The sequence below is a fragment of the Helianthus annuus genome, chromosome 4 (genome assembly GCF_002127325.2).
Source record: "Helianthus annuus cultivar XRQ/B chromosome 4, HanXRQr2.0-SUNRISE, whole genome shotgun sequence".
Classification (NCBI taxonomy): domain Eukaryota; kingdom Viridiplantae; phylum Streptophyta; class Magnoliopsida; order Asterales; family Asteraceae; genus Helianthus; species Helianthus annuus.
Genome location: NC_035436.2, coordinates 172,907,914 through 172,923,877, shown reverse-complemented (window position 1 = coordinate 172,923,877; position 15,964 = coordinate 172,907,914). Strand labels below are relative to the sequence as shown.

The window sequence follows — 15,964 nt, the reverse complement described above, 5'->3', positions numbered from 1 at the left end:
AGAACTTTTGTAAAGAATTTACAGAGATGAACAAAGGTGAAGCATCCAACCCCTTACTCAACCAGCCTATCTTGCCACCTCTATTAGCAATAAACAGTCACCTATCTTCGAAACATATATAGAAAGAACCTAGGACCCTCACTGCTGTCAAATATGGTTTCAACAAGAAACAATCCGAAGTCAACGTGTCAACCATAAAGAGCATCGTCAATGGTAACCCCAAAAATGCGTTACAGCTGCTTAGGTTGCCCCGACGAACACACTACAGGTCAACAGAACTTAAAAACTGGAATCGTAATGTAAGCGAACTATACACCAAATCACAAGAAATGTAGTTCAAAATGAGTGTTACAGATCATAGCAAGTGAACCCGTAAATAAATAATTTCCTGACGCGATTAACACTATACAAAATGTGGTACTAATAAATTATGCTTGCCTGGTACAGAGACTACCTGCGGCTTTTTAACGAACTGGCCCGTTAAATCCAAAAATTACACCATCGTCATAAGAAAGCTCTTGACGGTGAGGATTACATGCTTAGGTGCCTCAAATTGAAGAACAAAAGGATTCTACTCTGTACAGATGGTTCTTTTTTTTAACTTTAAACATGTGTTGCCGAGCCGGAAGTAGGGATTCCGTGTTTATGAAACCATTCAGGCATGTGGAACTTTTCGTACAGCACAGGTCTTACATCCCCTTGCTGTGACAGTTGTTTTAAAAGGGGAAGAAGGACCTCAAGAAGCTGATTATAATAATATGCATAAAAAAAATTGGTGAGATATATAACAATATAATAATTAGAAAGATGGAACATGTATGGAAATCTGGTAAACTAATCGACGGGTCGGAAAAGTTTAAAAGGTCAAAAGGGCAATTTTTAGTACGGTTGGGTTGTCCCCGCGAACACTTTTTTGTCAGTTTTTTTTAGAGTAAATTACAAGTTTTGTCCTTTATGTTTACATCAAATTGCAAGCGATGTCCTTTTTTCCAAAAGTTTACAGGCGGTGTCCTTAACCTTTCAAAATCTTGCACGTTATGTCCTTTAGGTCAAACCCAGTTAGATTCTTTGGTTAAATCTGGTCATGTGCCTTGCACATGAGGGCATTCTTGTCATTTTACATCGTTAGGGACTTTTGTATAAAATATCTTATAGAAAGGGACTAATTGTGTTAAAAATGAAAAATAAAGTATAAATTAAAAAACCTGAACTCTCTCTCTCTCTCTCTCTCATCACCCCCTCTGTTCTCTCTCTCCCACAGGTATACTCCGGCGTTCTCCGATGACCTTCCACTCCGGCAAAACACTTACCCTCCGGCAAAACCCTTACCCTTCGGCGACCACTCTGTTTATTTCCCCAAAATCGTTACCTTCGTACATCTCCCACACCCCCACACCCATTAGATCGACCTACAAGACCTAATTATAATTAATTCATACCTTAAGCCCAAATGTGGTGTTTGTGAATGGATTCGTGTGATTTCTAATGCTACCAAATTAAAGGGTTTGAAGCCCAAGTCAAACTGGGTAATATTGGAATAACAAATAACCATACATTTGAAATACATGAATTTAATGAAACCCAAGTGGAAAGAATTCCAGGTAGCCATCAGACAATCAGACAGACAGATATGAGGTAAAATCTTATTTATTATGGGGGAGATAGACATAGAGAGAGAGAGAGTTTAGAGAGAGTCAATGCAGAGTTTTTTTATTTTACAATTGTATCACCAAATCCACCATGATAACCGGCCACCATCTCAGTCCAAACCCACCACCGCCTCGGATCCAAACCCACCACTGTCCCTTGTTCAAATCCAACCACCACATCGAACCACCATCAAAACCTTCCAACATCTCGAATTCGGTGAAACCCCAACCCGACACCATGTATCCATTATAGATCTGAGTGTGCGATAGAGAGAGAAGATGAAGGGGGTTGTAGATGATGAAGGGAGTGGGTTGCAGTTGGTGGCGGTGGTTGCACGGCGGTGGATGCAGTTGGTGGCGGCTGGGAGTGGGTTGTAGATAATGAAGGGAGTGGGTTGCAGATGAAGTGAGAGAGAGAGGGGACATTCAGTTGTGAAGTGAGAGAGGGGGACATTCAGAAGAAGATGAAGAGAGAGATATTACAAGCTAGTCCCTGAACATAAGTTTTTTTTTACACAATAGTCCCTAAAAATGAAATGACAACAATACCCTCATGTGCAAGGCACATGACCAGATTTAACAAAAAAATCTAACTGAGTTTGGCCTAAAGGACATAACGTGCAAGATTTTGAAAGGTTAAGGACACCGCCTGTAAACTTTTGGAAAAAAGGACATCGCTTGCAATTTGATGTAAACATAAAGGACAAAACTTGTAATTTACTCGTTTTTTTTATTTTTGTAGTTGAATAATAATGCATTAATTATGATTACAAAAACTATATTATTATAGTAAGGGTAAATAGCAAGAAAATGCAATGTACTAGTCCCTTTTTACTGATTAATAAAAAACATCCTTTTAACTATTTACCACGGCGCAACATATTTACCATTTCTTACCAAAATATGCATTTCTTAACCATTTAATGCAGCATCTTTACCATTTATCAAGGGTGTACCTATTTGCACACCCATTTGCCTATTGGCACACCAAAAAGGTGTTTTTTGTCCTATATGCACACCCTGTAGTGTCGAGCTTTGGCCGCGTTTTGGTCTCGTCAACCAGACAAAAGACTAACACCCGGTCTGGTTGACAGGACCAAAACGCGGTCAAACCTCGGCGTTTTGGTCCGGTCAACAGACCCGTCAGACACCCGTCAGTCTTTGTCTGGTTGACCGGACCAAAACGCCGCGCTTTGGCCACAGCTTGACACTACAGGGTGTGCATATAGGACAAAAACACCTTTTTGGGTTGGCTATATACACACTTGGTGTGTAGATAGTTTGAGCCTTTATCAACCATTTGATCCACCATACTAATCATCTTATAACATTCAATGCAACAACCGGCATACTCGTAAAGAAATAGTATGTTTGACTGAATGGTGAAGAAAGTAAGTTGTGTATATGGTAAAAGGTGAATAGTACATTGAACTTTCTTGCAGTTTGTCCTTATTGCAATCATCTAAACTTTTTGACCAGAGTCCAGAACGATCTAGGAGGTTGTAACTTGTAAGAATTAAAACCACACACTTGAAGACATTCAACTCCTTTCCTTTTTAGCTAACTTTTTATTTAACCCATTTAAGACTCAAGTTAACCCAAATCAGCCTAATTGATAAGAATATGGGTCAAAATTGCCACCTCTACGTGAACACATAAATCAGACAAAAATATATTTATAGCATAATGTCACGGGCCAATATTCGAAGGCCGTTTTGCTATGTGATGTACTTGAATGCTTGGGTTTACTGGCTAGTCCTGGACTTTATCAGGGACGGTCTCAATGTCAATGAAGACGTGTACGTGCCTATCGTGTCTATGATGAACGCATCACTAGTCGAGATCTGGCGCCGCTTTCCTGATGAGTCCAAGGCAGGACATCAGGAAATGGAAACGCCACATGGGGATCGAAAGATAACTCTGTGATAATAAGCTGTTTGACAAGTGATAAGTTTTGTAAATCTATTCAAGGTACCTGATCATCATATGGTTGTCCAGCAGAAAAAGGTATGCATGGGATTCCGTTGACTGGTTGCAATAAGAAACTGAACGGATTGTTGTCCACAATCACAATTCTGCAAAAGTTCGTTGATATACACGAAAGATCCTTCACATGTTCCCTGAATTCCCTGAAAGCCATGAAAACATGGATATAAAATAAAATAAAGCTCATCAATTTCTATGTCATGTGGATGTGCTATCAGTAAACATGTAGGGATGGTGGCATCTGAAAACTGTAATCATTTCAAATACAACAGTCATATTAACTAACTTTATATGCGGATATGGGAATGAAATTGAAACAAATATCAGTATTCTAACAATTATATATATTAAATATCAACTTTCTTATGCATTGGAGCTTTTACATTGTGCTTTGTTGATTATATTTATTTTTTCCAACTTTTTTTTTCCTTTTAACCATTATACATTTCATCTTTTACATATTTGTCACAAAGCTTTTTCCATGCTTGACCCCAATACTTTTCCACTTTCAACTTTGGTCTCCTATACTATTCATCTTTTACAAATTTTTCGTTTAACCTTTTGGTCAAATTTTTGCGAGTTAACTCGCTGCAACATGTGTGTGTGGTTCAACGTTTTTACGTCTATTTTTCCCCATTTAACGGCCCCGTCGCAACGCACGGGTCATAAGTCAACTTAGTTATTCTTTTCTATGACTTACGTTTTGGTCTAATTTTTGCACGTTAACAAGCAGCAACGGGCATGAGTGGTTGAACGTTTTTACGTCTACTTTTCGTTCGATTTAACAGTCCCGACGCAAAGTGCGGGTCCAACACCCCCTTCAAAACACGTGTTCGATAAAACGTTTCGACGTTACTTTTTCACGGTTTTACGCCCCCACCGCAATGCGGGGGGCTTAATACTAGTTTGTATTAAATATGATTATATAGTGATTTAGTCATCTAATGTCACAACTACAAGTGGGAAGATTAGAGCCCATTGATCTTTAAGATTTAGATCTTTAATATACCATATAACTCAAATTTGTTTAAGTGGCATTTAGAGTACAAAGAACCAAGAAAAACAAGAGGCGCTTAAATGGGATACACCATTTATCCAATGTAAAATTTTTAAGGTTTATTAGTGAAGATTGGGAATACATTCATAGTAGATAAAACATCATGAGCTAATACGCTCATACGCATAGTGGGGTTTGCTACTGACTCAGCTAGCCTTGTATGTTGAATCTAAAAGGTCATATGTCGTTGTCAATCACTCTCATTGTTCATTATTTTCAGCCCATTTACTTACGAACAAGTCAATTTGGGTTGTGGGTTATCTCAATTCTTAAACGGGTCAAGTAAAAACAAGCTAAAACGAGTTCTAATAAAATAAATAAGTCATGAAGAGCAGAACCACTTACGTTGAACTTGTTGAAGGCCGATAAAGTCTACGACCAAACCTGTTTTCAGCATCTATTCTATCAACAAGCGGCTTAGCATAACCTGCAATGGCGTAACAATGACAGGCAAACTGAATCAACTAGAGTTTTCTACAACAGAGGAACTCAACAAACTGAAATTGAAAACAAGAAGTTTATGGCAGACCTTCAAGGCCAGCGGTAAATAGCACAAGATCAGCAAATTTACTGAGTTGGGTAAGGAATTCATCCAATCCAGGACGTTCAAATACCGTCACATAGTTGACTTTCGCTTTGCCCTCAAATTCCTTCAATACAGAAATTTAAACATCATCGTTAATCACTTCACTTTGAAGATTAAATCATGAAACAACATACAAACATGATAAACATGAACATTGTCACCTTATCAGAAGATACACATTCTAACTCGAACCACTTCAAACCTGCATCTATGGCTTGATTACGAACAATTGCAGGCAAACTAGAAGTTTCATACGCACATACTAAAGTTTCATCCAAATCCAGAACCACCTGCAGCCAATGTTAGATGAATCAATTACAGAGTTAAAAGAGTCAGTTAATTAACTGATCTTTGATGAGCTAAATGCCTGCTTAAAAAGCTTATATTGCTTACAAAGAGAGATTACAAGAATGCTTTACAAGAACACTTGTAAGAGTTATGTGTTTGTTTGGGTCAAAGGCTTAACTTTGAACAAATCTAAGTTGCATAAAGAAGATAACAGGTACCGTCACAAAATTGATGCAAAAACTTGACACTTGTTCATCTAACAAAAGAACCAACACAAACAAACATAAGTACAAAACGACTCATTACAATTCTTCCAACATAACTTTCTAACTGAACAAAATCAACGAACTGAAAAGCATGTTGGATAAACCAATTACATAGTCAAAGCGTATCGTCACATCCTGCCTAAAACACTTGCTACAAAGAGAGATTACAAGTATGCTTTACAAGGACACTCAGCGCTATGTTTTGTGTGTTTGTTAGAATCGAAGGCTTAACTTAGAACGAATCTAACTCGCTGCACAAGACTTCAGGATACCCCTTCGTGTCTGTTTGAGTCAAAGGCTTAACTTAGAACCAATCTAACTCGTTCGAGCTGTAAGCAATCCTCATCACACAATTTGATACAAAACTACATAACGATCACGAAACTAACTAATTACAATTCTACAAACCTAATTTCTCTAACTAAACAAAATCAACAATTCTACACGCTAGGTTAAATCAAAATCAAACATACCGTGAGCTTCTGCGAAACATCATACTCAACGTCAGCACCAGCCGGCGGAATATGAACAGCGGAGGCGGCGTACGGCGGCGGAGCTTGAGCAGATTCAGACAACTCAACAACCGGCAACGGTTCAAACTCCGGCGACGAAGAAGAATACGAATAATTAATCAACGAAGGGGTAGCTCTAATGATCTGAACGAAGATCTGAAAGAAGAAAGCTAACCAGTTCAACAGTGTCCGCCATACTTGTAAGGTTTTCTTCGGCGCGTATACTTCGGTATCGGTTTGACCTAGCTCCACCATCGCCAGTCGCCGGAAAAAAACGGTTATGATAAGTTTGTTTGTTTGATTGGACCTGACGATGTCGTTTTGGTGAGTAATATAGAAGATGATGGGGTGGCGCGTGTTGGAGAGGGAGCGAGTGTGAGGCACGCGTTTGTTTGTTTGTATTCAATGTCGCCGTGAAGATGGGGTTTGGGAGTGGCTAGTTTTTGCCAGTTGGTTATATATTATTCAGGACCTTTATTTTCTTGATTGACAAAACAGGTCCCTAAAGTTTAGATTGTTTAAGTTTAGGGTTACAAATATCGTGCTTGTGGCATTGATGGCAATTTATTATGTAAGTTGTCACTTCACTTTCGCCTTCACTTGATCGATACTCCCACTCACTTCTGTCACACCAATGGTGTTAAGGTGATTGCGTTGCTAGATCAGTATTGTCGTACTACCCAACAACTTTGTTGTATAAGGTTGTAAACGAATTGATGAAGCGTTCGTGAACTATTAAACGGGAAGTTGGTTTGTTTATATTTGTTTTGTTATTAAACAAACGGGGTTAAACAAGTTTTATATTCATTTACGTTTGTGGACGTTTGGTACATTGTTTGTTCATGTACAGATACTATCTATATATTAGTTATGTTATTATTATAATATTTAATGATACATTTATAGCTAAACATGAAAATGGTATAAGAAAGTGAATATGATGTATATTCTAGCTTTAATACATTTATAATAGTCTACGTATTATATATATTTAATATTTTCTCATTTGTGTTTGTTTAACAAATATGAATAGACAAGTTTCATTAACGAAAATGTATAAACAAGAGAATTAGCTTGTCTCTTTGTTCTTGGTTGTTCAATTAAACTTGCCCTGGTGATTGGAATGAAATATAAGATACTAATTTCTAAAAAAAAATTAAACTTAAACAAATGTATACGAAGTTCACGAACAAGTTGCCTTTCATGTTTGATCGGTTCGTTTACAGATATCTAATTCTTATTGTGATAGCATAAAGTAACATTTTCATAATACATATTGTGATACAAAAGCTAATATATATAGTGACAGAAAATAGAAATAGTGTATAGATTACTATGAGTTAAAACATTGGTGGTGGAATTGGAAAAATAATAAAACTTTTGTGGTTAAAACAAGAATTAGCAAACTTCAAAAAAAAGGAGATAAAACTCTATCTAGGCGGCTAGCCAGGTAAGGTTGTTAACTATGAAGTCGACATAAAAGAGGAAAATGAGGAGAGGAGTAAATTGTGTATTCACCTAATAAATGCACGTCTCGTAAACAAGATAGGTAAAATCACCTCAAAAAGTAATCTACATAAATCAATGCCGACATTGCTACGCACAGACTATTTGTTTTTTCGAAGATATTTCATTAAAAAACGTCTGTGCGATCTCTTCTTGGTACAGACTTAGCCAGACACTTTTAAGATCTTCTAAGGTCTGCAGAGAGTTAAACACCGCCATCGCCCATCACCACCACCATAGTTCACCACTATCGTCCATCACAACCACCACCGTCCACCACCCACCACCACCGTCTACCACCATCATCGTCTAATACCACCACCACCCATTAGTCCACCACCACCGTCCGTACACCACCACTAGTTTATTTTAGAAATCTGCATACATTAAAAAACAAACAACCTTCTTCTTGCAGACTGCAGTTGAGAGGTTTGGTCCACCCCTTCTTCTACAGATGTCTACAGATGTGGTCCGCAGACTGCATACATTTTACCTCTTAAAAAACAAACAACACCTTAGACATTTTACCTCATAAAAAACAAACTGCAGACGTTTTTTAATTGTAAGATTAGACGAGCAAATGTCATATGGCATTATTTATAATCCTTTCTTAATATTAGAGGCCATGTAGCATTATTTACACTCTTTTATTAGTATTATTATATATTATATTAGTATTAGTATTAGATAATCAGATAATAATCCCTCTTTTATCCGTAATGCAATATCCTTGTAGCAACAACTATAATTATAAATTGATTTCTTTATTTACCGATTGCTTTGATGTGTTATGTGTTGTGTAAATTTAAACCAATAAGGCGATCCATGTAACTAAATTTTTGAATTTCTTTTCTTACTTTTCATACATATTTTAACTTCTTATTACTTATAAATTTTCACAAATCAATTTTTCATCCTTCATTTGGTCCAGTCAACGACCAAAAATCTCACACACTTTGTAAGAAAATCTATTTAGAAAAAAACACACTCAACACACATATATGGAGAGGGAGAAGAAATATATTCATTAGACAACTTATCAAAAAATAAGAACAAAAAAAAACTAATCTTGACATTCTAAGTATTTTTTATTAATGATTTCATATCCTAACCGGACCGGAACAGCAAACACCACTAGTCTGCTTTGGTACATGCGAACAGCCCTGTTTGGGACCAGCCGCTTTCTAGTCGGACCGGTTGAATCTGTAAACCCGTATATGGTGTTGGTGATTTTTTTTTTAATATTTTCATGGTAAACCACAGGACTAGTTTCATTTGTGTACGCGCAACCTTTAGGCTTTAATTCATGATCCACAGACAAGAAGTGAGGCCTTCAATCCAGAATCCATAGCTCAGAAACGAGCGTTCGATCCCCAGAAGCAAAGGCGTCAGCATCCCATTTCAATAAAAAGGTTTAAAAAAATGACTTGCATTAAGAAGAAAAACAAATGAAAAGATCATTGGTAAAATATGATTTCCCTGATTTAAGGAACTTATGCAATTGTGAAACTTGTATACACATATATATGCATCAATACTTTGAAATATGTATATACGAAACTGTAAGGAATTTACATGATATGTGAGCAGGCAAAACAAAATGGTCGGAACTCAGAAGGCCATTTTAATGTGCAAAAAGAAAGCGCAAACAGAAGGCTGATAAACAGAAAAGAAGAACGAGAATGACCATCAACGGCTGACACTGGTTTGGATCAAGATTTAAAAAACCAACATTGGTGCAGGCGGCCACATGAACCTATATGTGAGTACGCAAGTAAGGTGCGGACCATGATTCACATAGCCTGGGGCTGGCTGACAAAAAGGATCAAGATTTCATGAACCATGTTGGTGCAGCCGCCGACAGATGGGTTGGACCAGATTCAAAATTGCTGGCTGACTGATGAAGAGAGCCATGGGTGTTGCAAGGCTTCACTAGCTGTGGGCCGGTTTTGAGGATTAATTTCTAGTAAATTCTTCACAAAATCAAGAAATAATGCATCAGAAGCTTGAAGTTGTTCTTCCAGCGACGTTTTTTGTGGGATTATGTATTCCAACTGATCAGTTTCCTGTGTACATTACAACCAAACATATGAAATGAGATCGATCACATCAAATCCAAACAATTTACATGTATTTTTCTAGTTGTATTTATATAATATAATGATTTACGCACTACATATTTCATTTTAGAAGATTATGCAGCAAACAAACCTCATTTATGTGATAAAGATCGAAATCTTTGGTGAAATACTTGTCCGTCTCTTGCCCATTCTCCAACATCTCGATATCGATTGGCCCGAGCATTCCGATCACTCTTGCAAGCAAAATCACAAGCTCATCGTTTGGGAATAAAACCTGATTTCACATAAAGGTAACATAATCAAGTTAAATGCTGCATGTCATCACTTTGAATGTCAAAACTTTATTTAGCAAAAAAGTGTGTATATATATAATTATTAGAGTAAATTACGATTTTGGCCCCTGTGGTTATATCACTTTTACTCTTTTAGCCCAAAAAGGAATTTTTTAACATCTGAGCCCCCAACGTCTTTTTTTCTAACCCTTTTGGCCCCCAACGTCTTTTTTTCTAACCCTTTTGGCCCCTAAAAGTAAATGGATGGGGTTAGTGTTAGGGGCCAAAAGGGTTAGAAAAAAAGACGTTGGGGGCTCAGATGTTAAAAGATTCCTTTTGGGGCTAAAAGGGTAAAAGTGATATAACCACAGGGGCCAAAATCGTAATTTACTCTAATTATTACTTATTCCTATATGGTTTTAGCAACGATTTTTTTTTGTATTTATCATACTTGTCATACCCAATTGGTGCAGTTGTTGACTTTTCCGCACCAACTAAATAGCTGAATACCAATTTTGAGATTCAAGTAGGGGTAAAGTACACGAATGATCCCTGTGGTTTACCAAAATTTTGCATACACGAATGGTCCATGTGGTTTGCACTTTGTAATGCGTTGAGTCCCTAGCCAACAATTCTAAGTTAAGGACTAAATGTGTTACAAAGTGCAAACCACAAGGACCATCCATGTACTTTTGGAAAAAGTTGGGGACTAAATGCGTTACAAAATGCAAACCACAAGGACCATCCTTGTACTTTTGAAAAGCTAGGGATCAAATCCGGGTACTTTACTCTTAAAGTAGTTTGTTTGACATTTAAAGTCAAAGTGGAACAACTGATAGAGAATGAAGTACATACATCACCGGTATATAGCTCTGCTAAAATACAACCAAGAGACCAGAGGTCAATCTTTTGATCATACGGAAGCCCGATAATAACTTCTGGAGCCCGATATGATCTAGATTGCACATATAATGACAAATTGTCGTTTTGGAAGCAGCTGCTTCCAAGATCAATGACCTTAATCTCACATCTGCTATAGCTTTTGATAAGAATATTTTCAGGTTTTAAATCACAATGAATGATCCCCAATTCATGCAAGTACTCCAATGCTTCCAAACATTGCCTTGTTATCACCTGATTTTGACTTTCAAAAGTCAACATTTTGTAAAAACCATGGTAATTATACATTAAAATAGTAGTAATTCACTAATTCGTCGAACCTGTAGCCTGTTCAACGTAAAGTATGGCTCCCCACCACATTCTTTGTTGTATTTTTGATATTCGTATAAGTTCGCACATAATAATTCACACACAATTATAAGATGTTCCTGCAAAATTTCAAAGAACATAATAAGAAGAGTTAATTACGTTTTCGTCCCTATGGTTTGTTGAAAATAACCATTAGAGTCCATTAGTTTAAAAATTGCCAAAACAGTACCAGTACTTTCACTTTTGGAACAATTACAGTCCACCTCCATAAACCCCATCCAATTTACCATTAAGTTTTTGGTGAAAAGACTAAAATACCCCTCATTTAAAAAAAATATATAAACAAATGAGTTAATCACATTTTTCATCCTTGTGATTTGTTGAAAATAACCATTACAGTTCATTAGTTAAAAAATTGTCAAAACATAAAGACGTAAAATGTGTTGGATTAAACTACCATCATATATTCACCTGAAAATAGAAATAGTCGTAAAGACGTAAAATGTGGTGCTCGTCTCCCGGATCATACTTGTTTACAAACTTTAAGAGCTTGATTTCATCTAAGCTTTGGTCAAAGAAATCTTTATCGTTCTTTATGATCTTTAGACAGACATCGATTCCCGTTTGGAGATCACGTGCCTGAACAACCTTACTGAATGCAGCTGAACCGAGATACTCGGTAACACAATATCGGGACCCAATCATACCGTTTAAAACAATTGGTAGATCCTTATTCTCTTCAAAACCCGTCCTACATACGTCATAAAAGCAAATTATTCACTTGTTTCCACTTTCCATATATGAAGTTAAAAGCGGGTCAATTCGACCCGTTTATATACATAAACGGGTCATTTCAGGTTGTACTAGTTTATATCGATTATCAAACAGGTCAAGTGGATAAAAACATAAAAGAAGTAGCCAAAATTTGGTTAAAATGGTTTTTAATTTTAAACGTTTGACTAAAGTACACGGACGGCCCCTATGGTTTACCAAAATTTTGGATTTGGTTCCTGGCTTTCCAAAAGTACACAGATGGTCCCTGTGGTTTGCACTTTGAAACACATTTAGTCCATATATGAAGTTAAAAGAGGGTCAATTCAACCCGTTTATACAAAAATGGGTCATTTCAGCTTGTACTAGTTTATATCGATTATTAAACGGGTCAAGTGGATAAAAACATAAAAGAAGTAGCCAAAATTTGGTTAAAATGATTTTTAATTTTAAACGTTGAGTAAAGTACACAGATGGTCCCTGTGGTTTGCACTTTGAAACGCATTTAGTCCCCAGCTTTTTCAAAGTACATGGATGGTCCCTATGATTTCCCTTTTGTAAGCATTTAGTCCCTAACTTGGACATGCTAAAACCTTTAGATTTGTTGGCTAGGGACTAAATGCGTTTGAAAGTGCAAACCACAGGGACCATCCGTGTACTTTTGGAAAGCTAGGGACCAAATCCAAAATTTTGGTAAACCACAAGGGCCATCCGTGTACTTTACTCTAAAGGTTTGTAATCAAATTTCTAATACACTATTTGTTAACAAAGTTCAAAAATCGTAAGTGGGTCGGCCCAGCCAGGCCCAAACTCTTTTGACCCACACTCTAATACACTATTTGTTAACAAAGTTCAAAAATCTTAAGTGGGTCGACCCAGCCAGGCCCAAACTCTTTTGACCCACACATAAAACAACCCATTTCAACCCGTTACCTATCCCGCCTTTTTTGCCAATATACTAAAAAATAACTAACCGGTTTTTCCTGTGTACAATTCTTAACTCAAACACTTCATAATCATCCTCATTTGCATAGATCAAAAGCTCATCATTTGTGGCATCACGATCACCTTCTTTGACTTTCGCAGCGTCACTCTCATGATGTTCTTGAAGACTTCTTTCAAAGTTATCCTCAGAATTACTATCCAAGTCAAAGTCAACATCTTTCTCACCGGTTTGATCTTTCAGTTCATGGGTATTTTTAGATTCCCCAACAAGATAACAATCGCAGCTTATTTTATTTTCTTCAAGACATGAACTACACGCGTCTGTTCTACGCCTCGTATCAATTTCTTGAAAATCTTTCAAGTTAATTATGTTACCGTTTAGGTCTTGCTCAACACATTTTCCATCAAAATCGTAATAATCGGTGACTTTAACGCCATCTTTTACGTATCCGATAGAAGTCAAAGGCCATGGTTTATCAAGATAGTTAGTTTGACCAAAAGGGTCTACTATAGGATCATTAAACGGCTGATGATTCTCGTCTTGGTTCTCTTTATCTGAACTCATTACAAACTTATCCTCAGTTGGACCGCTGAAGGGATCAGAGTTGTCAAATGAAGGTGGCATTGCATAGTCTTCATCTCTCTCCGTGTACCAATTTATGTCGTTTTGTAAGTCAAACTCATGGTAATCGCGAGCGGTACCGAATTGGGACAACCTATCTGATGAAGCCTGAGAATTAATCCCTCTTGTCGTTTTTATTCCATATGGATTTATGAATTCTGCATAAACCATAATCACCAAAAGGGCAAAATTGTCAATACCCATTCATGTCGTTTAAAAGGATAACGTATAACTCAGCGTGCATTATAGTGATGAGTCCGTATAAGTCTTAGGTTGCGGGTCACGGCTCTGATATTATAAAAACTATTTGATAATAAATTCCATGAAAACTATAATATTTAATTCGGGGTTTATCTAATAGAAAACCTATGAGTTGCTAATAACTTCCATTAATAGCTATTAGAATGCTAATTTTGGGCTTTTCGACAGCTACACTTGTGTTAACAATCTTGACCAATTTATTACAAGTATGGATTGCAATTCAAATCATGCTTAATATCTTGTGAGGTGAACTACGGGAAGCAACGAATTAAATTTATAAATCTTGATTATTAAGGAAAATGACTAACTCAAGATGATCAAAGAGAAAATCAAGTCCATCACATTAATCAGTCAAAACCGTTTGAGTGATTGTCTCCCACATTATAGCCTTGCATATATTTGTAATTAAATGTATTCCTTACAATAGCTTTCTCTTCTTGTATTTATATGTTTTATTGTAATAGACAAAGCATGGTTGATCAGTTTCTTATATTGATGACATATGCATCGCGAGAAAAGCAATAAATTTAAACCAAAGATGGAAAAGAATAAAGTTGAATTAATATAGAACAATTAAACCAATTGTAATCAAAACACCCCTATCAATGAACTAAGATGGAAAAGAAACTTCTTTTATAGTTTTATAACTTTTATTGATCATTAATCAAATTTAACCAATAAATTATAAGATACAATATAAATTAGTAATAATAACTAGGAGTTCTAATTTAATTAATTTTTTCCGTTCAAAAAAAATAAAAAATAAAAGTTAATCAATTTCTTTGGTAATTATCCCATTGTAATCAGATTATCGTATAAATAGTTAGATCAATAACACACAATACGTTATATAAACAATGAATCTTTGGAATTACCAGAGCAAACCCTTTAATCACTAATTAATTAATAAAATAAAATAAAAACAACAACAAGGATGATACTTCATTAAGTGAAGAAACTATTGATCTTGATGACATTTGGATTGAAATGAATTTAAAATCAAAGTCAACCTAGAAAATGTGGTCCCAAATCCAGTGTAAAATCACTGAATTTAGAATGAAATTAATTTCACACAGAACAAACATAAATAAACAATTTAATTTTATAACAAAAACATATATACTGATAACAAAAATAATTTAATTTTAAAACAATCAATGAATTAAAACAACAACAAAATTGGTGGTACCTGAGGAGCAGAAACCGGAAATAGAAGAATCAACACTCACAAACTCATCATCCGAAGAACCACCACCGCCGTCCTCCGCCGTAAGGCGCGGCGGCGACGGCGGCGGAGAAGCAGGAAAAGTGATGGGGAAGACGAATCGCTGGAAATCGAAAGAACCCAGATGGGATTTGTCGATAATATCATCCATGAGTGCTGATTCGGAGGCAAAGAGGCCATTTTGCCTCAAGAATTGGAGCACTTCTTCGACGTCGGTGAGGTCTTCTTCCATGGCGGATGAAAGAGGGAATTTGAAAAAGGGGGCATGATTTTGATGGAATGACAGTGAATTATAGAGGGTGAGTGGAAGGTAAACGGGAAGAATTCGTGCAACAACTTTGAAAAGTAAAGAAAAAGGAGTGAGCAGAGAAAGTGTGTTCTGTTTTGTTTTTTGTTTTTTTTTTTTTACGGTGAATGGAAAGAAAAATAAAAAATAGAGTAAATACGATTTTCAATTCATCTATTTTTTGCTCAGAATAACAATTTCATATTTTAAATCTTGTAAAAAAAACAAGAATTTTCATCCTCGTTTCAATTTAATCCATCCTCGTTAACTCCATTCATTTATTCTGTAATTTACGTGAAATAAGTACAACAGATCTACTAGCCGGTCCTAAACCCAACTAGGAAATGTTTATTGTTTATAGACAATCTCAATGATGAACGTATTTACCTCCAGCGATCTCATATTAACTAAAAGTTAACTCATTACTTTTTTTTTACTTTTT

General features: G+C 36.3%; 2 protein-coding genes across 2 annotated transcripts; both read right to left on the bottom strand.

The window, feature by feature from the left end:
* Positions 1-275: 275 nt before the first annotated feature.
* On the bottom strand, positions 276-6,785 carry LOC110872644 (CTD nuclear envelope phosphatase 1 homolog). Its single transcript, XM_022121488.2, has 6 exons — positions 6,306-6,785; positions 5,440-5,568; positions 5,222-5,342; positions 5,038-5,119; positions 3,625-3,778; positions 276-744 (listed from the first exon to the last, which is right to left on the bottom strand). Exons 1-6 carry the CDS (start codon positions 6,597-6,599, stop codon positions 604-606), a joined length of 921 nt encoding a protein of 306 aa, XP_021977180.1. The 5' UTR covers positions 6,600-6,785; the 3' UTR covers positions 276-603.
* Positions 6,786-9,305: 2,520 nt separating this feature from the next.
* LOC110872643 (dual specificity tyrosine-phosphorylation-regulated kinase 4) lies at positions 9,306-15,584 on the bottom strand. The gene is made up of 7 exons (XM_022121487.2): positions 15,201-15,584; positions 13,158-13,908; positions 11,884-12,163; positions 11,424-11,531; positions 11,059-11,337; positions 10,062-10,205; positions 9,306-9,916 (listed from the first exon to the last, which is right to left on the bottom strand). The coding sequence occupies exons 1-7, from the start codon at positions 15,466-15,468 to the stop codon at positions 9,731-9,733; spliced, it is 2,016 nt and encodes a 671-aa protein (XP_021977179.1). The 5' UTR covers positions 15,469-15,584; the 3' UTR covers positions 9,306-9,730.
* Positions 15,585-15,964: the final 380 nt, after the last annotated feature.

Coding starts and splice junctions, on each gene's coding strand:
- LOC110872643 (XM_022121487.2), bottom strand. CDS start 15,468: ATGGAAGAAGACCTCACCGACGTCGAAGAAGTGCTCCAATTCTTGAGG. Junction 11,338..11,423: donor TTACGTTGAACAGGCTACAG/GTTCGACGAATT, acceptor AGTCAAAATCAG/GTGATAACAAGGCAATGTTT. Junction 10,206..11,058: donor CAGAGCTATATACCGGTGAT/GTATGTACTTCA, acceptor ATGTGAAATCAG/GTTTTATTCCCAAACGATGA.
- LOC110872644 (XM_022121488.2), bottom strand. CDS start 6,599: ATGGTGGAGCTAGGTCAAACCGATACCGAAGTATACGCGCCGAAGAAA. Junction 5,569..6,305: donor ATGTTTCGCAGAAGCTCACG/GTATGTTTGATT, acceptor CATTGGCTGCAG/GTGGTTCTGGATTTGGATGA. Junction 5,120..5,221: donor ATTTACCGCTGGCCTTGAAG/GTCTGCCATAAA, acceptor ACGCCATTGCAG/GTTATGCTAAGCCGCTTGTT.